Genomic DNA, 23,304 nt, shown 5'->3' with positions numbered 1-23,304 from the left:
AAAAAGACTGCCGTCTTTGCAGTGTCCGTCTGAAGTCAGGCGTCCTCATTTATTTGGAAACACGATCTCTTTCCTAGTGAGGAAGTTGCCTTTTAGAACGGATGACATGTAGGTGAACCCAAGAGATGGTTCACCAGCGAGTCCCGTGGCAACAGTCCCACGGGAATAAATGTGCACGCTGGTCCTCAAATCCTGAGCTATGTTTAAATCTGTATGTTCATCTGTGTGTGAGGAGGAGCTTACCCTGACATTTGCTTTGAGCTACATCCAGTCTCAAGACCCTGAGGCTGCCTGCAAGACACCACATCTGTAAGCTCAGGCACCTTCAAAGTACCCCGAGAGCCGTTCTGTTTTTCCACCCCTGAAATTTTCAAAATTTGATATAGAGATCTCTAGCAAAATACGGCAGAATATTTTCCTCCCCTTCCGAAGCCCTTTTAATACCGCAGGAAAGGAGCTATATTGAAAGCAGAGCCTCGGTGGACAAAGAAGTCGAATGCTGGGAAATCAGCGGAGGCTTGTACTAGACTTCTATCCCTACTGCATGGTACTAGTAGGTCTGCTCTGAAAATAGTGGCTGGAACTTAGCTCCACTCTGGAATAGCGTTGACATCCAGCCTAGCATCTCACTTATTTGGGTTTTGTTGTTTTGTTTGTTTGTTTGAGACAGAGTTTCTCTGTACAGACCAGGCCGACCTTGAATTCACAGAGATCTTCCTGTCTCTGCCTCCGGGAGTGCTAGGATCAAAGGCCTGAGGTGGCCACCTTCTGTATCCAGGTGGTACTCCCAGTAGAGCAGGGAGGACACCAACCCACTCATAAAACCTTCAATCCAAAATTTGTCTTGCCTACAAGAAGCATAGGGGTAACTGGGCATAGTAATCCCAGCATTTGGGGAGGCAGAGGTAGGTGGATCTCTGTTGGAGGCCAGCCTGGTCTACAAAAGTGAGTCCAGGATAGCCAAGGCTACACAAACCCTGTCTCAAAAAGAAAAAAAAAAAAAAAAAAAATATATATATATATATATATATATATATATATATATATGGGTAAAAGTGAAGCAGAGAGAGAAGGAATGACAAACCAATGAACCACAACCAAAGACTAGGCTGAGCTCAGGGAGTTCTGTGAGAGAGGGAATCAGAGGGGTCAAGGACACAGACCAACCTAACCTAGGCCCGTGGGGCTTACAGAAACTGAGCCACCAACCTAAGAGCCATGCATGGACTCGTATATAGCAGAAGTGCAGCTTGGGTTCCCTAAAACGGGAGCAGCGGCTGTCTCCAACCCTGTTGCCTGCCTCTAAATCCCGTTCCCCTAGATGGGCCACCTTGTCAGGACTCAGTGGGAGAAGATGCTCTTAGTCATTCTGCAACTTGAGGTGCCAGGGTGGATTGATACCCCTTGGAGGTCTCCCCTTCTCTGAGAAGAAGGGGGGAATGGAGGAGTAGGGGCATAGGGGTGGGACTGGGAGGAGAGGATGGAGGGGGGGGTGGGATCAGGCTGTAGAGATATTAATAATTTTTTTTTAAAAGTTGTGTGCCGGGTTGGGGATTTAGCTCAGTGGTAGCTCAGTAGGCAAGTGCAAGGCCCTTCCATCCTCAGCTCTGGAAAAAAAAAAAAAAAAAAGTTGTGTGCCACCACACCCCACTGTTAGCATCTTGCTCTACCCCCTCCCCCCAGACAGGGTTTCTCTGCTTGTAATTTTGCCTGTCCTGGAACTCAGAGAGACCCATCTGCCTCTGCCTCCAGAGTGCTGGGATTAAAAGTGTGGACCACCACCACCCGGCTAGTATCTCACTCTTAAAGCACAACTGGCCAACCAGAATCACCAAGCACAAGAGCGTGAGGAAATAAGAGACAGAAAACCAAGACAGTATCATCAAAGATACCCAAAAGATGTTGAATCCCCAAAACAAAAAATGTAAAAACCATCAAATGAGATTTCTTCCAAATAAAAAGTTTGAAAGCCAGGTGGTGATGGCACACACCTTTAATCCCAACACAAAGGAGGCAGAGGCAGCAGGATCTCTGTGAGTTTCAAGGCCAACCTGGTCTGTAGCATGAGTTCAAGGACAGCCAGGGCTATACAGATCCTTGTCTTAGAAGAAAAGAAAAAAAAATGAGAACAGCCAGGAATTGGTGGCACACTCCTTTAATTACAATACTCGGGAGACAGAGGCAAGCAGATTTCTGTGAGTTCAAGGCCAGCTGGATCTACAAGTCCAGAATGGCTAGAGCTACACAAAGAAATCCTGTTTTGACAAACAGCTCCCCCCCCCCAAAAAAAAATCTGAAAATGAGCAATTCAATAGATTGAAAAATAAAATAAAGTTAAACTGTGTGTGATAACACACACCTTTGATCCCAACACTGAAGAAGCAGGGGCAAGGCCGAAGTCTGAGTTAGAGGCCATCATGGTCTACCTTTCCAAGTAATTCCAGGCAAGTTCCAAGACAGGCAAGACTGCACGTTTTTTGTCTCAAAAAACAAAAATAAAATAGAGTTGAAAGTTCCCAGGAAACAGAGAGTGTAATAATCATATTGATCGATATTCTTCAATATTTAGAACAAGATGGGCTCACCAGAAGCCTCTGAAAATGGAGACCCTCCCCTGCCTCCAGGATGTTGAGTGGGCTGGGTCTCACCAACCGCCACCAGGGGGAACCCCAGGCACCACACTCTGGCGGTTGCTCCCCTTGATAGTGACGTGCATCACTTTTCAGAACAACCTTTGGCAAGCCACTAAAAACCTTGAAACTCATTGAGGTGTTGATTCCACCTTCTCTAGACGAACTAGCGAGGGGCCACACTTCATGGTAACAGCATTTGGCTGCTTTGGATATCTTGTGAGTCACAATGAAAAGCCAATTCTTTTTAGCAAAAACCACTTCTGAGTGCCTGTGGCCCAGAACATGGTGGCCCCCTGCTCTGACTTTCCTGTTCTTGCCTTATGTCAGCTCGAAGGACCTGTACCCACTCCTAAGGAGGTGTTCCAGCCTGTAAACACCATTGTTCCAGTGTTAGATGAACCAAGGTTTTTTGTTTTCTTTTTTTTCCCCTAGACAGTATTTGTATAGCTCTGGTTATCCCAAAACTTGTTCAAAAAAACAAAAACAACAAAACAAAATAAAAAATCTGAAAATGAGAAATTCAATAGATTGAAAAATAAACAAGCTATGTGCGCTGGCACACGCTCAAGAGGCAGGGGTAAGGCAGATCTCTGAGTTGGAGGCCATCCTGGTTTACCTTTTTAAATAGTTCCAAGCAAGTTCCAAGACAACCAGGGCTACATAGAGAGATTCTGTCTCAAACAAACAAAAGACCAGGCTGGCTTTCAACTCAGGGTTCTGCCTCCAGAGTGTTAGGATTAAAGGTGTGTGCTTTACCAGCCTGGAACAGGTTCTTGGAGTCCTGCTCATGTCAGGCACCAGAACCCCAGGATTTCACAGAGTTTTATCTCCCTTCTCTATCACAGGCCACACTGGCTGACAGAAGTCCAGATCAGTACCTAGCACAGTTGTCATCAGACAGGCCTCTGCCAGCAGCTGGTGGAGCAGATGCAGAGACCCACAGCCAAACATTATGCAAAGAGTGAGCCCAAATTGGAGATTTATACCCACAGAATCAGCTAGGTATGGCTCCCGGGGTCTCTGCCAGGTCCTCTGCATGAATGTTGTGGTTGTTAGCTTGGTATTCTTGTAGGACTCCTAACAGTGGGAATGGGAGGTGTCTCTCTTTTCCCTGCTCTTGGGACCCTTCTTCACCTACTGTGTTGCCTCGCCCAGCCCTGACATGAGGGTTAATGGCTAGTCTTACTGTATCTAGTTATGCTGTGCTGGGCTGATATCCCTTAGAGGCCTGCTGTTTTCTGAAAGGAAACAGAGGAAGAGTGGATCTGGGGGGAGGGCACCTGGGAGGGGTGGAGGAAGAGCAAACCAGTCAGGATGTATTGAAAACGAACAAATAAATAAATAAATAAATAATTTTAAAAAAAAGAAATAGTCTTCGTTCTGCCCTTGAGGTTGTGCATGCCTGTGAATACACATGAACACATGATAAATAAATGTAAAGAAATAGAAAATGCAAATCCAACATCTCAGTTTATCCAGGAAATAGGAGATAAGTCAATAAACAATACAAGAAAATCTCATCTCTCTCTCTCTCTTTTTCTCTTTCTCTTTCTCTCTTTTTACAGTGGCGAGTCACTGATAATTTCCAAAACACTGGGCAAAGAAAAGATCAGAAGAAACAGAAGAGCTCTTACACAAAAGGTCAGAATTCAGAAGCATGGCAGTTCCTGGAACTAGAATGTAACATGACACCCTCAAGTCCTGAGGAGAAAGGGTTTTCAGCTAAACAAACTTCTTGTATCTCATTACATTTTTCAAGCACGTATAAGATTAGAATAAGGACAAATAGCCAAAGATTCCATAATTTCCCATATATTTTTCTCAGGCAAATTGAAGGATTCCCTTTTCAAGTCGGGTAAGTGAAAGAAGAATGCACAAGGGAAGAGAAAGGTATGCAAGAGAATGCTGGAGCAGGGCAACCCACACTGACAGCTGAACCACAATACAAGAACAAGCAGCACAGAGATCACTTGCTGGAGATGCAGGGAAAGAAGAAAAGTGGTTAGTTGTGCTTGGTCCTAAATATTGAGAAGCACCCAAAGAGGAATTAATGACAAACACATACAGGAAACTAGGAAGAAGGGCTGGTGAGTGGCTCAGCAGTTAAGGGGGCTTGCCACCAAGTCTCATAATCTTGGTTCAATGCCTTGAGCCCACATGGTGGAAAGAAAGCTAACTCCTGAAGGTTGCTCTCTGAGCTCCTCATGTGCTATGACACACACACACAGCAACACACACAAAATAAATGTTTAAAGAAAACTAAAAAAAGAAAATTATTAACTTCAGAGAAAACAAAACATTGTGTAATAAAGAAAATATAACCTAGGACATCTTGTTCTTTGCGAAGACCTACACTAATGAAACTGAAATGCTCAGCTGCGGTGCCCATCCAGCTGGGATAATGCTGGGTCCGAGGTTGGGCCGGTGACTAGCCCTAAAGGTTTCCATGTAGGGACACCTACCATATAAAAACCAATAAACAGGACGAAAAGCATGCTTGTGGCTGGGCGTGGGGGCACACCCCGTTAATCACAGCATTGGGGAAGCTGAGACAGGCAGATCTCTCTGAGGTTGAGGCTAGCCTGGTCTCCATGAATTCCAGGCTGAGGCTAAGAGACTTGAATTAGTGTAGAATCGGGGTAGAAGACTGCACGTGTCGTTTACTGCTGACCCTGTCCCCCAGCAATTCTACTTTTAAAACGATATGCAGTTAAGGCATGATAGCTCACACCTATAACCAGAGCACCAGCCTGGTCTGGGTACTGAGTTCCAGGCAAACGGAGTTAGATAGCCAGACTGTACCTCTAAAGATAAGCTAAACAGCCAGGCGATGGTGACAAATACGTTTAATCCCGGCACTTGGGAGGCAGGGGCAGGCAGATCTCTGAGTTCAAGGCCAGCCTGGTCTACAAAGTGAGTTCCAGGACAGCCTGAGCTGCACAGAGAAATTCTGTCGTGAAAAATAAAAAATGAAAGAGGCAAGAGAAAGTGCCACACCGATACTATCAAGTTCAGTTTAACAAATTGTACAATCTGTTATGGATTTTTAAAATAAACTATGTCAGACCATGCATAATTGTAGTTCATTTCGTTTATTAGATATTCCGTGACAAATCTGCTTTATTTTAGGTTTTGGTTTCAGTTAAGATGTTATGGTAGGCAACACAACAACACCCAATCGCCTATGTCCATTCTCTAGGCACCAAAGCCCAGGATGATTAGTCTCCATAGCAAAAGGTACTCTGCAGGTGTGGTTAATCTACAGACCCTGAGAAGGACAAGGACATCATCCTAGGTTATCTGGGTGGGTCCAACCTATTCACAAAAGGTCCCCACCTTCTTGGCAGTGGAAAACCAGATAGCTAGTCCATGACAAAGGTTTAACTTGAAGCTGCTGGTCTGAAGGTGGAGAAAAAGAGAGCTAAGGAAAAAAAAAGTTGGTGGCCTCTAGAAGCTGAGAAATGTTCATAGTTGGCCACTGTAAGAAATTAGGAATTTCTACCTTACCATGGCAGGGAAGTGAATTCTGCCAATAGCCTGAAGGAGCAGGAAGTGAGTCCCCTCACTTCCAGAAAGGAACTTAGCCACTGCCATCTGGGTTTTAATCTAGTGAGAGCTTGTATCAAACTTCTGATGTGCAGAACTGTGTTTGTGTCATGGCAAACCACTGGGTTTGTGATAAGTGTCACAGCAGCAACATGAAACTATTAATACAATAGTGAGCTTTTCTGGTTTCACACATGAAATGTTTAAAAAGGAATCTGGTTGTTTGAAACTTGAATGTACATTTAAAAATGTTTAAGACTTTAAATTTGAAGTTGGAAGAGAGGCAGCTCAAGAACCAAGAAATCAGGGTGGTTGTGAGGGAAGGATTCTACCACGACTTTGGGAGAAAGAGGGAAGCCCACATCCCCAGAGTTCAAACACAGCTCCCCAGGGAGGAGGTGCAGAGGATGTCTGGCCTCAGAGGACAGGGTATGAAGACTAGAAAGATCCTGCTGGAGGGCTTTGGGGAAGACAAGGCTTTGAGGTCCTGGTCTCAAGTGTGTGGAAGATCAGAGACAGGGCTCAAGACAGGTCTGCAAGGGCCAGGACTGGTCTGAGTGGGATCAGGGGGTTGCTGGCCATGGATCCAGGTCCAAGCTCTCTAATCTCTGATTCTCCAATCACATCTGGTCTGCCTGATGCCCAGCATTGTGTCTGACACCTAAAGGGATTTTACTACTTTTGAGTCCAGGCCCCTTCCCTAGGTTTCTATGCCACTTGAAGGCATGGCTATTGTCCAATACCAGATGGAGTGATTTCCCTAACTGGCCTATAACCTCCACTGCCATCTAGGCTCAGGGCTCCATCACCACCCCAGGGTCCCACACTGCTGCAGAAAGCTAGGGGTGGGGTCTTGACTAGCGGGGTCTGTGTTCAGTTCCAGGGAACACAGGCAGAAGGCAGCTCTGAGCAGTGTGGGGCTCTTTGCCAAGTGGACAACCCTGAGCCCTGGTATCCCTGCTGGGCTGCCAGGACTGGATAGGTCAAGCTTGTGTCCCACGGTACTTGAGAAAAGTGGTCTCCAGAAAAGCTGCTAGCTTTGTCCGGTCATCCTGCAGTAGACGGGTGGGGAAGTATGGTAGTATTGGGCAGCTTGGCAGACCCTGCACCTTTCCAAACCCGTAGCATACCCCTGCCCACCTCGTGCAGGAAGCCATAGTGCACTAGTTCAGCGGCGAGGTCCTGGGCACTGTCGGCTGGGGAGAGGACGCAGGACAAGTGAATTGTGGCACCAGCCGGAGCTCGAGCCCCAGCCCACCACCTGATCCCCTACCAGCCTACTTGGGAGCAGGTCATAGGTCAACTGCCGGTGTAGCCGGTCCTCAAGCACCAAAAGCAGAGTGAGCTGTGGACCAGAGGGCATGGTCGGGAGGGGCCAGGGCTGATACCTTCTCACCTTCCGTAGCCCCACCCAGAGCCCTTGCTCACATGCCACCGAGCCTTGTCTTCACTTCTCTCCATGTTGCACTGCATCTGGACCACCTGAGGGCAGGGAAGCTGTATTAGCCAGAGTACTGCTTAGCAAAGGAGCCCAGAAGGCTCAACAGAGACCCCAAATTGGTAAAAAAATCTCCAAGGGAAGTCCAGAAAGCACATGTCACTGCACCAGCCCTTGAGATATTAGAGAAGGCTTCCAAGAGCAGGCCTTCTGTTCAGGTACTGAATGACGAATACAATGCCTTGGAGAGAGGAAGAGAAGAAGGGAGAGAGGAAGCGAAGCGGGAGCAGGGGGAGGAACAGAGACAGAGAGGCAGAGAGAGTGAAGTGTGGGAAGCAATGAACTGTGTCCCAGGATGTGACTGTACAGAAAAGCAAGGTGCCAGCAGGAGCATGCCAGGAGGCTGGGCCTCAGGCTGACTTCCACTAGCTCTCTGGACATCCAGGATCCAGGACACTTTGACTACTGGCATTAGAGTTTAGGTGCACTGTGGATGGAAGGATACAAGCTAGGAGGATGGAGAGCAGGGTGATGGCTCTGGATTCAGATGAGGAAAGGAGGTGGCCAAACCTCTGGAATAGAGCATGCAACAGGATGGGGGAAAGGCTGCAAAAGTGAGGAGCCTCTGGGGAAAATGGGCGTCTCAGTTCAATTACAGTTTCCACAAAGGGGCTAGCTTGGATTCAGTCTCTGGCAGCCTGGAGGAAAACTGGGATGGGCAGAGACAGGTGCCCAGGGAAAGGGACCCATTATCTGGTTGTGGACAATTCTGAGAGACAGCTCAGTGTAGCAGGAGTTAGGACTCACCTTCCTGGTCTCTGAGTCAAAGGGTTCTGGTGTTGGGGTTTTGGCCTTTTGGGCCTCCTCTGGAGGTGGGGCTAACACACGGGGAAGTCCCAGGGGCCGAGCAGCCGCAAAATTCATCAGTGGATAAATCCCATTCCTGGAGATACATGAGAGGGGAGCTGGAGGCTCAGACCTGACAGTGCTTTTCCTCAGACTCATGCCAGCTCTCACCTGACATCCTCTAGGAATTTGTCCAGCTCCAAGAAGGAGACCTCTGAGTACCTAGAATGTGGTAAGAGGTACATAGGGGTGTCAGGCCAAAGGCTAGCCAGGCAGCTAGCGAGTAGAGAAGGCCTCATTTGGTCACTGCTCACCGCCACTGCATTGGGGGTCCATGGGGCTGGGGCATCTCAGCCAAGACTGCATGTAGGTCCATGGCCTTGGTCTTTTCTTCTACCACATTTTCAGGCATGAGGTCTGTGAACCACAAAAATGCTCAGGGAGATGGACCCAAGCTAAGAGTCCTGCAAAGACCCTTCCATGTTCTGACCCCAGGGATCCTGGCCCAGCCCAGTACTTCTGCCCCTCACACTGGTGCTGGATGAAGCAGTGGGCGGCCAGCAGCTTCAGCGAGTGCACCTCGAAAAGCACCCGGTGGAAGAGAAGATTGTGGGCAGAGGGTCGTTGGCCAGGGTCCCGGGCCAGGCAGGAGAGGATGAACTCCTAAGTTGAAGAGAAGAAAGGCAGGTGTTGGTTGGAGAATCCTTGCTCTAGAGGAGGTCCCCAAAGACCCTAGACCCTAGACCTAGGGGGTCCAATCACCACATCCCCCCTGCTTCAGTGATGCTGCAAGAGCCTTCCTGTATAGACACACAGAAAAGAAGGCAGCCCATTAGCAGCTCAGGATCTGAGTCTATAAACTTGAGGACAGGCAGGCCTTAGCCTCCAAACAGCCATGCTCTGCTTCCATTCAGCCCTGTGAGCCTTGTGAGCTCCTGGAAGAGTGTTTCTTCCAGGTGGGCCTTAGTGCACCAGCTGGTACACTTTCAGATGCAGTGACCAGGCTACACCTCCAGCCTGCCTAGCGCACTTCAAGGACAAGCTGAGGCACCCAGAGCCAGCCCCAGAGGGGCAAAAGTAACCTGCTCACCCGCATGTTGGGATCACTCAGTGAGTGCCTGGCCCGAGCAATAGCCTCTTCTGTGACCCGGGTATCCCCATTGGCTTGGATCTCCAGTACAGCCATCTGGGTGCAGGGACAAATTAGACAGGATGAGATGGAGTGGAGCCCAGAGAGGAGGCTGTGAGGAGAGTGGACGGTACCTCTAGCGCACACATCCCAAAGGAGAAGATGTCCACAGCAGTCCCATCATTGACTTCTGCAATGGGGAGAACAAGGCAGGGTTGGTCAGTCTGATTGATATATGTGCCAGGAGGCCAGAAGCCCTGGAGCCGCTTAAGGACTCACCACCGTACTCTGGTGGGAAAAAATGCAGGTTTCGAAGCTCCTCCCGTTCGGCTCGAATGGGGCTCCGGAGATCATCGGGAAGCGCTAAGGAAGAGCGTGGAGCTGAGCAGGTCAGTTTCTCCACGGCCCCTACACCCCAAAGGCCCCACACACCATTGGAGAAGATGCGGTACCACACTGCAATGACCAACGCGGAGAGAAAGAGGTGTCAGCTGGGCTGGTACACTGGGGCAGTCTCTGCCCAGGGCTCCCACAGGTTCCCCAACCGTGCCCCCTGCCCCGCCCAGCCTCGCCAGCACCAGAGCCAATCTTGATGAGGCCATTGTGCTGAATGAAGATGGTATCGCTGGTCAGGTTCCCATGGATGATGGGGGGACTGCAGGCGTGCAAAAAACTGGAAGCACAGAGGATAGGAGACAGGAAGAACCGGGTCAGAGGACACCACCGGGAAGGTGCAGAGCAGGGGGGCAAGCCCGTGGGCAAGGCCAGGCCCTCACCTGAGTGCAGACAGGATCTGCGTACACCAGCGCTTCCAGGCCTGGCGGCGGACGCACGACTCCGTCGGGTGGGCACCAAGAGGCTGCTGAGCCTGCGGAGCCCGCCCTCTACCCCGCTCCTGAACCACTGGGAGTCCCCCACCCCATCTCTGTCCCTAAGTTCTCCTGGACTCCCCTCCAGTCCCCAGCCCACTCCCCATACCCGGGCGTTCATGGCCTTGTGGTTCTTCTTGGTCTTTTTGAGGAACTGCTTGAGGCTGCCAGACGACACGTATTCTGTGATGAAGATGACCTGCGGGCAGGCGGGCTCCGCAGTTGCGGGTGGGTCCCCACGCTGCCCCACCCAGCCTGTGGCTTCACTCCGCCCTTCCCCCCGCCCCCCAGCTCACCCTCGCCCGGGCCTCAGAGGCGTCCAGCCAATACTTGTGCAGCTTGACGATGTTGGGGTGGTCCACCAGCGCCAGCTGCTCAAACATGGTCTGGATCTTCTCCTGCGGGAGGAGGACGGTCGTGGGGGCCAGTCAACGGTATGGGGCAAAGGGGGTATGGACAGGCCTCACCTCATGGGCCGAAAAGGCCTTCCTGTCCCCGAAGTGGAGTTCATTCCACACCACTTCTACCCCTTCCTCCGTGTCCATGGCCAGAAAGGTGCTCTGGATCCCCGGCATGTTCCCCTGGTTCACCTGGGTGGGAAGGACGTGTCTCCTAATACGAACGGACCCAGGGTGTGGACGTGGTCTCTTGCCACGGGCTTCCCCCAGCCATGAATGTGCTGCCAGTCGTACCCAGCTCAGTGGGAGAGCTGGGGGGTGATGAAGCTGGGGATCTAGCCCCAGGAGCAGAGGCGTGGTGCCCAGGGGTTGGGGCAGAAGGTAAAGCGGGTTGTAGAGGCTGGGGACGATCCCCAGAGGGGTTGTGGGGGGATCCAAGAACCATGTGGGGGTGGTCCCAAGATGACACTGATGTTCAAGGAATGGGGATTTCTCACCGGGGTGTGGGGCCCAAAGGGGTCCGAGAGCCTCCAGAGGCCAGGGCGTCAGGGGAGACCGTCAGGCTGCCCGCGCCCCACGGGCCCCGTGGCCTCCAGCCTTAGGCTACGGACGGGACGGCGGCGTCACCCGCACCCGTGCCCACCTGCTCCCGCCGCTTCTGCCAGCGGCCGCACGGGCTCTCCTCCAGGATGTCGCTCTCGTCCTCGCTCTCGTCCTCCCGCTCGCGCTCCCGGCCTCGCCTAGGCGCCGGCTCCGGGGCCGCCATGGCTTGGCGAACCCAGGCCACCGCCCTCCGCGCAAGCCCTCTCCCCGCTCCCGCCCGCCCTGGCCCAGCGCCCGTCAGCCCAACCTGGAGCCCAGCGGAGAGGCCGCCGCGAGCCCTCCTCGGCTCCGGGAATTGGGAGGCGCGAGCTCGCAGCGGACCCGAGGGAGGAGCCGCCCCGCCCCTCCGGAGCCGCCTCTGAGGGCCAGTGCTGGAGTACAGCTCGACCGAGGGCCGCAGAGCCCCGCCCCAGGCACGCCCCGTCCGCCCAGACCACGCCTGCTGCCCCCAAAGCTCCGCCCCGAAGAGACGCGCCCCTCAAAGGCACCACCTATTCCTGCGGAGGCCTCGCCGAGGTTTCCCAGGCAGCCGTGGCTCTCCTAGTGGACTGCGTCTGCCCTCCTCGGGAACCACTTCTGCCCAACTCTTGGAGCCAGTTCTTCCTGCACCGCATCCCGATCCTGATCCTAACATACGTCCTGAACTCGGCCCGACACTGAGGGTCCAAGAGTCTGGATCGGGCAGCAAGGGTCAAGGGCATCTGGGGGCAGGCACTTCAGTGGCAGGAGGCCATATGGTCTCAGAAATGGGGCCAGCTGTCCCCTCAGGTAGCCAAAGAAAACATCGCTAAAGGTGGCGGATGAACACTCTAGCACACCGGCAGACTGACAGGATGCAATCCTCACCACCAATCTCTCCCTGGCCCAGAATTCCGTGCTTCTCTTTCAGTGTGCAAGCCCACTTTGCATAATGGCAATTTGCTCTTTTCTCCCTAAATGTGACCCTCTCCTCTCCACTATGGGCCACCTTGAAGCACGAAGAGGGAGCATTTCTCACTCGCCACATCCAGCGGAATTCCCCCAAAACCTTTATCCACTCTCTCAATCTCACACCTGCCCTCCCAGCTTCACCTCCCCTTGCTATACAGAGACGCTGTCTGCCCACCGGTTTAAACTCCAGCTGGCCCCCGACCGGCTCTGCTCCCTCTGCTCCTGACTTCCATCATAGTCTGCTCAGAATGCTGCATCTTGTCCTAGTCTTGAACCTATCCTAACCTGAAAAGGGCTAGCTAGTTTAGTAGATCAAGAGGGGTTAGCTCCGCCACACACACACTGGCCACAGAAACCAGAACAGGGCCAGTGTTTGGAAGACAATCCCCAAATCCCTGGATCCACCTATATGTGTCTGTTTAACTGGGACCCTAGCCTCACTGGAGAGACTGCACTAAAAAAGTGAATGAGAGGAAATTCGTACCACAGTGGTGTTGGCAGAGCCTCTTGGGGGATGGGGGTGTGTGTCAGGGATTGAAGTCATTAAAAAGAAAATGTTGTAGCCAGGCAGTGGTGGCCCATACCTTCAATCCCAGCTTTCGGGAGGCAGAGGCAGCTGGATCTCTGTGAGTTCGAGTCCAGCCTTGTCTACAGAGTGACTTCCAGTACAGCCAGGGCTGTACAGAGAAACCCTGTGCAGTGGCTGTGTGGGCAACAATGTACAAAGGGTTAGGTGGGTGGTTCAAAGAGCTTCTTGAGGCCAGCAACATTTGAGTTAAACCTCAGTGCATTTTCTTCCCCTTTTCTGCCCTTTTCTAACAGGTCACACGGATGTGTGCCTTCTAACCCCCAGTGCCTGGGAAATGGCTTTATTTTGAGACAAACTCCTGTTGGATTTAGGGGGTGCTCTGGCATACCCCTTCTCAGAAATCATCTACTCTCTCGACATCTTGCCTTGTGCTGTAGCACCCGGTGCCTTTCTTCTACCTCGTGTGGATCTACCATGGCTGCTTAGGTGTCCCTTCAGGTTCTCTCTGAGCCTCTCCCTGCTGTAGAATAGGCAGGTGATCTGGTTTCTGAACTTCTGTCCCCTCTGTCATGTGCTTCTCCGGGCTTAGGCAGACGTCTCTAAAGGCCAGGCATTCCAGGTAGAAAGAGAGGAGGCCAGGAGGCCCCTTGCCTTGTCCCAGCACCTGGCTTTGTGCGCTTGGGCAATACCCCCCAGGACTGCAGACTGGGTTTAGAAACTTGCCTCCAAGACCAGAGGAAAGCAGTGGTGAGAGGCTGGCCTCTTTGGGATGTGTAACGAGCCCGTGGCTTCTGTTCTTGCTCCAAGCATGCCCACATTGATCTTCTGAGCTCCTCTGGAGAACTCACCCTATGTGGCAGGATCTGATTGCTTCCTGACAACAGTCAACAAGGGCAAGCAAGCCTCCCTGCAACTTGGAATTGCTTCCTAGTGAGTGCGTGTTTAGAAGCAATCAATCGAGGGGGGAAAAAACAACCAGATGTTTCAACATATTTCAGGAGAATAGACACCTACTTAATCATTAATTACCACTAAGGAACAGAGACAGCAGTGCTAAATGGAAGTAATGGATCCTGCCTCTAAGTGCTTCTTGGGTACAAGGCCCTCCTCAGTGATAAACTCCATCAGATTGCCTCCAAGAATGACTTGGACCTTACATTTTTATTCCTTTAAAAAAATGTGCTCCAGTGCTCAACTTGCACTTGCTCAATAGAACAGTAGAAACAAATAAACATTGGAGTTGCATGGTGGGCTCATCTCCCAGTCGATGAGCTTTGAGGTCTTCATGGATTGCTTATAGTTCCAGCATCCAGAGCGGGAGACACTTGACAACCATTCAGCTGCATTTAGAGAAGCAGGAGAAGACCAATGTGAAGATACAAGTTATTTCTCTTGTTGAGATGACTTACTCGGTGCCACAGGGAAGGTTTGTTCATTTTTCAGTATTGACTAAAAATGGATGGAAGTCCGAGACAAAAATTGACTTGTATAATAATAAAATGACACAGTGTAACATTTCCCTTCTCATTAAGAGAGCAATTATTGAGGGGCAGTGATGACTCATGCCTTTTATACCAGCACTTAGGGGACAGAGGCAGGCAAATCTCTGTGAGTTCAAAGCCAACCTGCTCTACAGAGTGAGTTCCAGGACAGCCAGAGTCACACAAGGAAATGCTATTTCAAGAAAATCAAAGAGAGGGATTGCATTGTTTATTTGAGCCATCATAACAGATACCAAAGACCTGGTGACTTGAAGAGCAAAATTAATTTTCTCATAGCTCAAGCCTAAAAATCCAAGATCACAGTGGCACAGGGCCGGTCCCTCCTGAAGCTCTCCCTTTGATGTGTGGACCGAATTTCCCCTCCACCCCCGCCATGTCCTTGAACAGTACCTGTATGTGACTGTCCCTTAATTTCTTTCTTTGGCTTATTTTATTGTACGTGTGGGAGTGCTTTGATTGCATGTGTTTACATGTGCTATGTGCATGGAGTGAGTGCTCAAGGAGGGCTGAAGACAGTCTAGAGTTACAGATGGTTGTGAGCCTCCAGGAGGGTGTTGGGAGCAAAACTTGAGTCCTCTGGAAGAGCAGAAAGTGCTTTTGGCTGTTAAGCTATCTCTCCAGGCCCTGACCTCCTCTAAAATGTGTCAGTCAGTACTGGGCTTGATGGTGCAAACCTGTAATCGCTCCATTGAGGTAGCTGAACTGGGAGGAGTGGGAACATGAGGCTCTCTTGAGCCAAATAGCAAGTTCCAGACTACCTCAGTGACCTCCGAGTATCTTAGTTTCTGCTTACTGATCCTGTCTCTAAACTGTCCCATGTAACCTAAAGGTTAGGATGTCTAAATTTGAACTTTTTAGAATGATTTTTTATATCTAATTTTTCATATGAAAAATATTTCGTATTTTCTTTTCGAGACAGGGTTTCACTGTGTAGCCTTGGCTGTCCTGGAACTAGTTTTCTGTAGACCAGGCTGGCCTCGAACTCACAGAGATTCGCCTGCCTCTGCCTCCTGTGTGCTGGGATTAAAGGCGTGAGCCACCACTACCTGGCTATGTAGTCACTTTAAAATTAGTATCATTTGTTAGTGGATTACTATTTAGAAAGATGCTTTTAAATATTCATTTTTACCATTTTTATTTATTTGTGTGTGTGTGTGTGTGTGTGTGTGTGTGTGTGTGGTGTCTGTCTGTCTGTCTGTCTGCATGAATGAATGTCATCTACATGCCAGGTGCCTGCAGAAACCACAGAGGGTGCCGGATCCACTGGAGCCGGAGTTTTAGGTGGTTGTGGGCTGCCTGGTCTGTACACCAGGAACTCCATTCTGACCCTCTGGAGCAACTGTAAGCACTCCTAACTGCTAAGCCATCTCTCAAACCTCAGAGAACGATCTTTAAAATTTGCACATAGAAAGATAACACGTTGGCGTATGCCTGCAGTCTCAGCACTTGGAAGGAGGAGCAGGAGAACCAGAAGTTCAGGATCATACACAGTTACATTAGGGGTTCGGGGCTAGCCTGCGCTACATGAGGCTGGGTCTCAAAAGACAAAAGAATTAAAAAGAGTGCGCTGGAGAGCTGGCTCAGAAGTTAAGAGCTCTGGTTGTTCTTCCAGAGGACCTGGGTCTGATTCCCAGCACCTCATCCACAGGCAGATCTCTGTGAGTTAGTTCAAGGCCAGCCTAGTCCACGTGGTGAGCTCCAGGACAGCCAGGGCCACAACAAAGAAGTTCCCAAGGCTGGGGCTGTAGCTAAATGGCAGAACACCCGCTTAGTGTATGCAGGAGGCTAGGCGCAGTTTCAAAGCTCCGCCAAGACACAGTGATCCTACAGACACCCAAGAGCCTCAGAAGCAAAAGGCGGTTGGGCAGAGAGCTGAGCTCTCCAAAGCAGTGAGAACTCAGGTGGAGTCAGTCCCAGCGAGAGCCAAGGGTCCACACATAGATACAGACCCTTAATAAGGCATTGTGTATACAGTGCCACCCTCAGTCCGGTGACTCTGGATATCACCTACCAGGATCTGTTTGAATTATTTTGGGGATTATTACCAGGTCTGGCCTCTGCCTTGATGGTCTATAGCCCTGGCCCTGGCTGCCCTGGAACTCACTATGTGGACCAGGCTGGCCTTGAACTAACTCAGTGAGATCTGCTTTGTCTCTGCCTCCCATGCGCTGGAGGCATTTAAAGCTGTGCCCAGCTTTTTGGAGACTTCTTAGAAGTAGACATTGATGTCTGATCAGATCTGGGAAACTCCATCTCATCACCCCTTCCCAATACTTCCTCTACTCATTTCCCGGCCCTCTTGACTCGGGAATTGGTCGGTGTACCTCAGGAGATCTCACTGAGTGCCTTGCTTCCCACAGTGCCTGCTGCACCGTCTGGCAGTTCACCCACATCATCTGCGGGCAAGTTTTCTGTCAGGCTGGTTAAGTCTGTCGCTAAACACGTTTAATTCCCCTTACTGTAGTGTCCAGTGTTAAGAGTTTCTCTTAGTAAAATGCCCAGTTTCCTGGCGACAACTTCGGGCTTTCCTCACTATCGGGGTGACCGGGGCCTGTGCCTATTACCTCTCCATTGTTTCTGGGAGCTCTCGTTCCTGCAGCCATCACTCTTGGCGTGCCCTGGTCTCGGATTATGTGGTGGGCACCACCTCATTTTATGTGTTTTGAGATGGGAACCTCAATATATTATTGTCCGGGTTGCTTGTAAATGGCTCAAAGTAATTTCCAAATGCCGGGGGGCCTGGGGGAAAGCAAGGAAAAGAAATTATGCCACTGTGCTTTGCTTCGAAATTTACTGAGAGGAGTGCACTGAAGGCAGAAATACTTCCAGAGAAAGTTGGATGTGATTCTGAATGTCAGTGGTCTGGAGCCATGTTACCTGAATTTAAGACCTTATGTTCTGAAGATCACCCAGTGGGTGGGTGTCTAAATGGAGAGTTGGTATGTCTATTGCTATTTCCTAAGTCCTGAGATGTTTGAGGTTGTCTCCAGCTTTCCATCTTTGCTGATCCCAAGGTAAGCCACAATCTAAGAAGTACCAGCTACTTCAGTGTCCGAGAGAATTAAAATAGCTGCAAATGGTGGGGCAGTGGTGGTGTATGCCTTTAATCCCAGCGCTAGAGAGGCAGAGGCTGGTGGATCTCTGAGTTCAAGGCCAGCTGGTTTAGAGAGTGGGCAAAGCTACACAGAGAAATCCTGTCTCAAAAACAAACAAACAAACAAACAAACAAAACACAGATTCAGAACATGGTTGTTCTGGCAAGAGATCACATCCAAAGATCTTCTAGGTCTGTGATCTGGCTGGAATACAAACATGCCTTTAATCCAGGAGTCAGAAGTAAGCAAGTATGAGTTCAAGGCCAGCAAGTTTCAGGTAAAGAAAAAGCTTAGATCCAGGCAAGGTGGTACATGCCTTCATTTGTAGAAGGAAGAACCCATTTTGAAAGTGATGTCTAATTGAGTGGCAGAAACAGTGATGAATCAGAGAAAGATGTGACAGAATAGGATACATCCAACTCTCACAAGGAGAGGAAAGGAACAACACAGAGAATGAGAGAAAAGGGCAGTTTTACCAGGACAGTAAAAAAGACAGGTTGCAGAGAGAGAACTCAGGTGAAGACCAAACGAGGCAGGGAATGAGAAGGAGCCAGAAGATTAGAAAAGATTGCTGGGGTTAGTTTGAAGCCAAGCAAAGCACTTTGGGGCTGAGAAGCCAGACTGAATCAGTCAGTTGGGAGAGGAGTTTTAGCCAGAACAGCTAAGTCGAACCAGCTAGCCTAGATCTCACCAAGAACAAGTAAGGGTGAGCTTATTCGTCAGGAAGTCTCAGAGGCTGAAAACGTTCTAGGCCTAGGTTACATTGCTTCCAGGACCAGGCCTTGGTTTTGGCAGACACAGGCAGTAAGCCTTTGAGACAACTGAACCAGGCAAATAAAAGTTACTTTTACAAAAAACTAAAACGAAGAGCTGCAAATGTGACTTGTAGGGGTCCCTGGGCTACACAGGAATAGAGATACTTCCTGACCCTCCTATGTCTCAGCCCTGGTGTGGGAGGGAGGTCGCCCATGTGTTTTGCTGAGAAGCCATCTGTCCCCACTCTGGGCCCTGCATCAGATGAGTCAGCTTCTACTCAGGCTTTACACAGCAGAACCTGGAGGGCTCACACAGCCAGATAACATACTCCTCTTTCCCCCTTGTTGCCGCAGCTCTGCTCTGCTCTGCTCTGCTCTGCTCTGCTCTGCTCTGCTCTGCTCTGCTCTGCTCTGCTCTGCTCTGCTCTGCTCTGGGTGGTTTCTCCCTGCCCTGTTGGGTTTGTCAAACAACTCCTCCTGGGCCCAGAGTGGTAAGGGAAGACTAGGCAAACTGAACGAGAGAAAGAGGCCAGGTACTGGACTGCCTCAATCTGTCCTTCATGTCACCAGGAAAAAGGAACAAACAGCATGTTGGCAGCTGGTCAAGAAGTCGTGTCTGACCTGTAGGGAATAAAGCAGCCAGAACCAAGTTAATATCTGGCACTCAGCCTTTAGCCTTCTGTAAAGTTGTTCCCCTCTTCTCCCAGTGTGTGTGTGTGTGTGTGTGTGTGTGTGTGTGTGTGTGTGTGTTTTGTTTTGAGGCTTGTTCAAGGCCAAGTTGTCCTCAAACTCAATGCTCTCTCTGCCTCAACCTCTGAGTGCCAAGATTTTAGGCACAGGCCTGTATGCCCAGTATAAAGTCAGTTTTGAACACAAGCTATTAACTAATTTGTGCCTTTAGCTTGTTTCTATAGCAACCCTAATTTCCTTTTAGAAAGAAGCATGCCTTGGCCTGATTTGTGGGGGAGGGGTCTTCTATTTAGATAAGAGAAAAACTACAAGCATGTTAAAAGATGTTCCACGGAACCATCACTGAAGACCTTTTTGGATCACTTCCAGCATACATTTGACTTACACACATGACCAACTCTGAGCCAGGTGCTGTTATTATGTCCCTTTGAATAAAAAAAGGAAACTAGAATGTCAAGAAATCAGCCACTGGCCAAAGAGTAGTTAGATGGTCAGAGGTGGTACTGGGAGTTGAAAGCAGAAAGGAAGCCACGGTCGGTTTGTGAGTGCAGCTGTCTAAGAGGCATTTTGTCCAGGGACCTCAGAATTATAAGACTCGCTTTGGTGAGTGGTAAATGCAGAGACTAACAGTCACACGGATGGGCGGCTGCCCCTCTTGCATTCTGACCCCACTCGCCCTCCTCCTTTTCAGACACACGGGATGCTGGTCACTGACTATCCCAGAACTCTTCATGCCTGCTTGTCAGCATTGTCCAAACCTTGACTGTGTCTTAGGATCCTGAATTTCCTACAGTGCTATACAGCCAGGACATCCTTTCAGTGGAAGACATGAGCTTGCTGCCAGGGGGTGGGGGTGGGGTGGGGGGTTGGGGGAAGGCTGCAGCTTGTAGTTGGTGCTTGCAAGTTTCCAGCCAGTCCATGCCATTACTTTTCAAGTCACAACAGTAATCCCTGAGCCAAGATAGAGGGAGGGGCCTCAGCCCAGGTGTCCCACAGATAACCTCTGCGGATAGAGCATGAGCAGCTCCTTCTAGGGGCACGGGGACGCCCATCATGGTATCGAGATGGGAAGATCAGAGCGAAGAACAATCGGGAAGGTGGCGAGGCTGCTCTGTTACTCCTCTGCTGTGTCTGTGGCCTTGGTCAGACTGCAGTGGGTAAATCAAAGTCCTGAAAGAAACTCACTCACTCCTCTGCAAGTTATTTTTTCGTTTGTTTGTTTGTTTGTTTGTTTGTTTTTCCAGACAGCATTTCTCTGTGAAGCCTTGGCTGTCCTAGACTCTATTTGTGGACCAGGCTGGCCTCAAACTCGCAGAGATCCACCTGCCTCTGCCTCCCTAAGTGCTGGGATTATGGGCGTGCACTGACACGCTTGACTATCCTCTGCACATTCTAACCAAGTGTTTTCTGACCTGTGGGTCTCAACCCCTTTGAGGGTCACACATCAGATTTTTACATGACGATTCACAACAGTAGAAAAATTACAGTTACGAAGTAGCAGTGAAAATAAGTTTATGCCTGAAGGTCACCCAACATGAGGAACTGTGTGAAAGGGTCACAGCATTAGGAAAGCTGAGAGCCTCTGTATCTAGAGTGTAACAGGAATTCCATTTTCTTTGTTTTCCCGGCCCTGGGGTATCAGAATGGGTGTCATTCGAAGGACCTACAAGCCTCCAGAAGCTTTACCTTTCTAGACAGTTTAGGCACAGGGTCCTGGTAGGCCATAGCAGGATGGGAAGCTCCCTCTTCTCTTCTTCTCTCTGACTGCCTTGCCCCGAGCATGGTTATATGGAATTTCCTGGGAGCAATTAAAAGGTGGTGAGAGGTCCTGGTATCTAAATGGGGGGATCATAAGCACACCTCTGGGTCCCAGAGTAAGTGTGTGGAGGGAAATCCAAGAACCCTAGCCAGAGCTAGAGGAGAGGCCCTCTACACTTCACATTGCTCCCCCAAGGTTCAGACTTACTTCCACACACCCCATGGAGGAAGTGTGCCCACGGTACAGCAAACGCTTCAAAAGAGAATGGGGACTAAGGAGCCACCCCTCTGTAGATGGACATCACCCATGGACCAAACCTAACCAGAATGAGGGCCAGCCTCACTGAAAGTCAGCATTCTCAAGAGGCTTTAACAGGATCCAGCAGGTTGTGAAAGTGTACAAGATAAACAACCAGAAAAGGGCTCTCTACATTCTAACTGCTGGAATGAGTGAGTCTGGAGAGAGAAGACAATTGACAAATGGCAGTGATGACGGCCCATGGGTTAGAAGTATCAGGAGAAAGTCTAAAACAGCATGGTAGGTTTGGTGCTCAGTGCCACCACACACAACCAGCCAGTCATCCAGACAAGCTATCATATTTATAGAATTATATAAATTTATGCCATTTATAGATCACACACAGGAAAAAGAAACTTCAAATATGGGATGTGGAGAAGAACTTCAAAGAGACAAACAAGAGCCAAGATCACTGCATTTGAAGTTCTGAAAGGAGGGAAGGAAGACGGGCCGATAGTAAAGCAGTTTGGAACAATAACGCAGAACGCGTCCCAGATTCTTGTGAAAGATATAAATTCCTGGCACAAGGAAGTTCAGCACGTCCCAAATAGAACCAGCTCAGAGAAAACCATGCACAGAGACATTGCAGGTAGCCTGGGCAGGTTCTTCTAAGGGACAGGAGGCAGCCAAGGCCACTGCAGGCACCCCCACTACTGAGTGAGTGAAGGGACCCAGGTACAGCTCTGCCCTCCTCCTAGGAGCATGGGTTAACAGCAACCCTGTCTATCTGGCTAAGTTTCAGACTGTTTGGCTCCCTTGTTTAATCTCTTCATTAAGGATTAAGATTTTGTGAATGAAGATTCGATCATCTGAGGGGAAAGCAAGAGCTCTGTGGAGGCTGGAGAGATGGCTCAACAGCTAAGAGATTGGCGGACCCAAGTTTGATTTCCAGCACACACACAATGGCACATAGGCACCTGTAACTCCTGTTTCAGGTGATCTGATACCCTCTTCTGATCGCCACAGGAACAAGAAACACATGTGGCAAATAGACATGCGTGCAAGGTAAAATATTTATACAATAAAAGCAAATAAAGATATAAAATTTAGCCAGGTGGTGGTGGCTCATGCCTTTAATCCCAGCACCCAGGGAGGCAGAGGTAGGCGGATCTCTGTGAGTTCGAGGCCAGCCTGGTCTACAGAGCTAATTCCAGGACAGCCAGGGCTACACAGAGAAACCCTGTCTCAAAAAACAAAACAAAAAAATATGAAATTTGAAAATGATAATCAATAAATAAAATAATTAAAAATAAGAGCTTTGGTTATTTTTTTCAGATTTATTTCATATTTCATTTCTAACAGTGTTTTGCTTACATGTGTGTCTGTGTGCCACCTGTGTGTCTGGTGCCCTTGGAAGCCAGAAGAGGGGGTTGAACCCATTTGAACTGGAGTCATGAATGGTTGTGAGTCATCATGTGTTGAACCAAATCCAGGTCCTCTGAAAGAACAGTCAAATGCTCTGAACCTCTGAAATAGCTCCTTAGCTCCTGTCATTTTGTCCGTGTAGCTTTTTTGGGGTATCCTATACCACTTTGGGACTCTGCCAGCAGGAAAGCCATGCCCTTGAGTCTTCCAAACGTTAAGTCAAAATAAACCATTTTTTTCCCCCGTAAAACAAAAGAAAGGCCTCAGATCATCCAAGATAACAGGAAGGTTGGTCGTATATAAACATATTCTGGCAAATTACCTGCCAGGGCAGTTGCTTAGCTATAGTCCTTACTTGGGGGCATACACAAGATTGAACTGTACACAGATCCCAGGAAGCTGACGGTCAGTGTTCAGCACGCAAAGAGGGGGCAAGTAACACAGGCGACGGCAGTGTGAATGAGTCCCTACCAAAGCAGAACTTTCATTGATTATCAAAAGCCATGTACGCGCTATAAAAGAATCAAAACAAAAAGCTGAGAGGTCTCAGTGGTACGTGGGGAGAGGATGAGCAACATTATACTAAACACAGAGGCAGATCAAGACACATGATGGGCAAAGTGCCCATACATTTAGGACGCTGAAGATTTAAGATTTATTTATTTTTATTTTACGTTTGCATTTTGCCTGCATGTAAGTGTGTGAAGGTGTCAGATCCCCTGGAACTGGAGCTACAAACAGTTGTGAGCTGCCATGCGGGAACTGAACCCAGGTCTTGTGGAAGAGCAGCCATTTCTCTTGCCTGCTAAGACATCTGTCCAGCCCGAATGTTGAAGATCTTTCATTGCCAAGAAACTGTCTTACACACACAATCTCAGTGCTTGGGAGAACACAGAAAAAAAAAAAAAAGATTACCAGCA

General features: G+C 49.5%; 1 protein-coding gene across 5 annotated transcripts; it reads right to left on the bottom strand.

The window, feature by feature from the left end:
* Positions 1-5,706: 5,706 nt before the first annotated feature.
* Positions 5,707-11,796, bottom strand: Nrbp2 (nuclear receptor binding protein 2). Of its 5 annotated transcripts, XM_021658552.2 has the most exons (18): positions 11,503-11,774; positions 10,929-11,051; positions 10,758-10,859; positions 10,571-10,660; positions 10,369-10,409; positions 10,171-10,265; positions 10,025-10,048; positions 9,872-9,955; positions 9,727-9,782; positions 9,554-9,649; positions 8,994-9,126; positions 8,778-8,880; positions 8,635-8,685; positions 8,425-8,560; positions 7,608-7,661; positions 7,461-7,524; positions 7,320-7,375; positions 5,707-7,231 (listed from the first exon to the last, which is right to left on the bottom strand). In XM_021658552.2, the coding sequence occupies exons 1-18, from the start codon at positions 11,623-11,625 to the stop codon at positions 7,163-7,165; spliced, it is 1,500 nt and encodes a 499-aa protein (XP_021514227.1). In that variant the 5' UTR covers positions 11,626-11,774; the 3' UTR covers positions 5,707-7,162. The 5 variants fall into 5 exon arrangements, 4 of the variants coding, with proteins under 4 accessions (XP_021514227.1, XP_060245231.1, XP_060245230.1 ...); XM_060389248.1 differs by having other exon boundaries at positions 5,707-7,375; positions 11,503-11,784; XM_060389247.1 differs by having other exon boundaries at positions 9,872-10,048; positions 11,503-11,782.
* Between the last annotated feature and the right edge of the window lie 11,508 nt (positions 11,797-23,304).

Source organism: Meriones unguiculatus, chromosome 8 (assembly GCF_030254825.1).
Source record: "Meriones unguiculatus strain TT.TT164.6M chromosome 8, Bangor_MerUng_6.1, whole genome shotgun sequence".
Classification (NCBI taxonomy): domain Eukaryota; kingdom Metazoa; phylum Chordata; class Mammalia; order Rodentia; family Muridae; genus Meriones; species Meriones unguiculatus.
This window is presented reverse-complemented; position numbering and strand designations above follow the sequence as displayed.

Bases quoted from the DNA above. Each gene is read 5' to 3' on its own strand.
- Nrbp2 (XM_060389246.1), bottom strand. From the start codon at position 11,625: ATGGCGGCCCCGGAGCCGGCGCCTAGGCGAGGCCGGGAGCGCGAGCGG. The intron at 11,052-11,502 runs GTGGGCACGGGT...CTTCCCACCCAG, and splicing joins GGCAGAAGCGGCGGGAGCAG to GTGAACCAGGGGAACATGCC. The intron at 8,881-8,993 runs GTGAGGGGCAGA...TGTGGTTCACAG, and splicing joins CTGCTTCATCCAGCACCAGT to ACCTCATGCCTGAAAATGTG.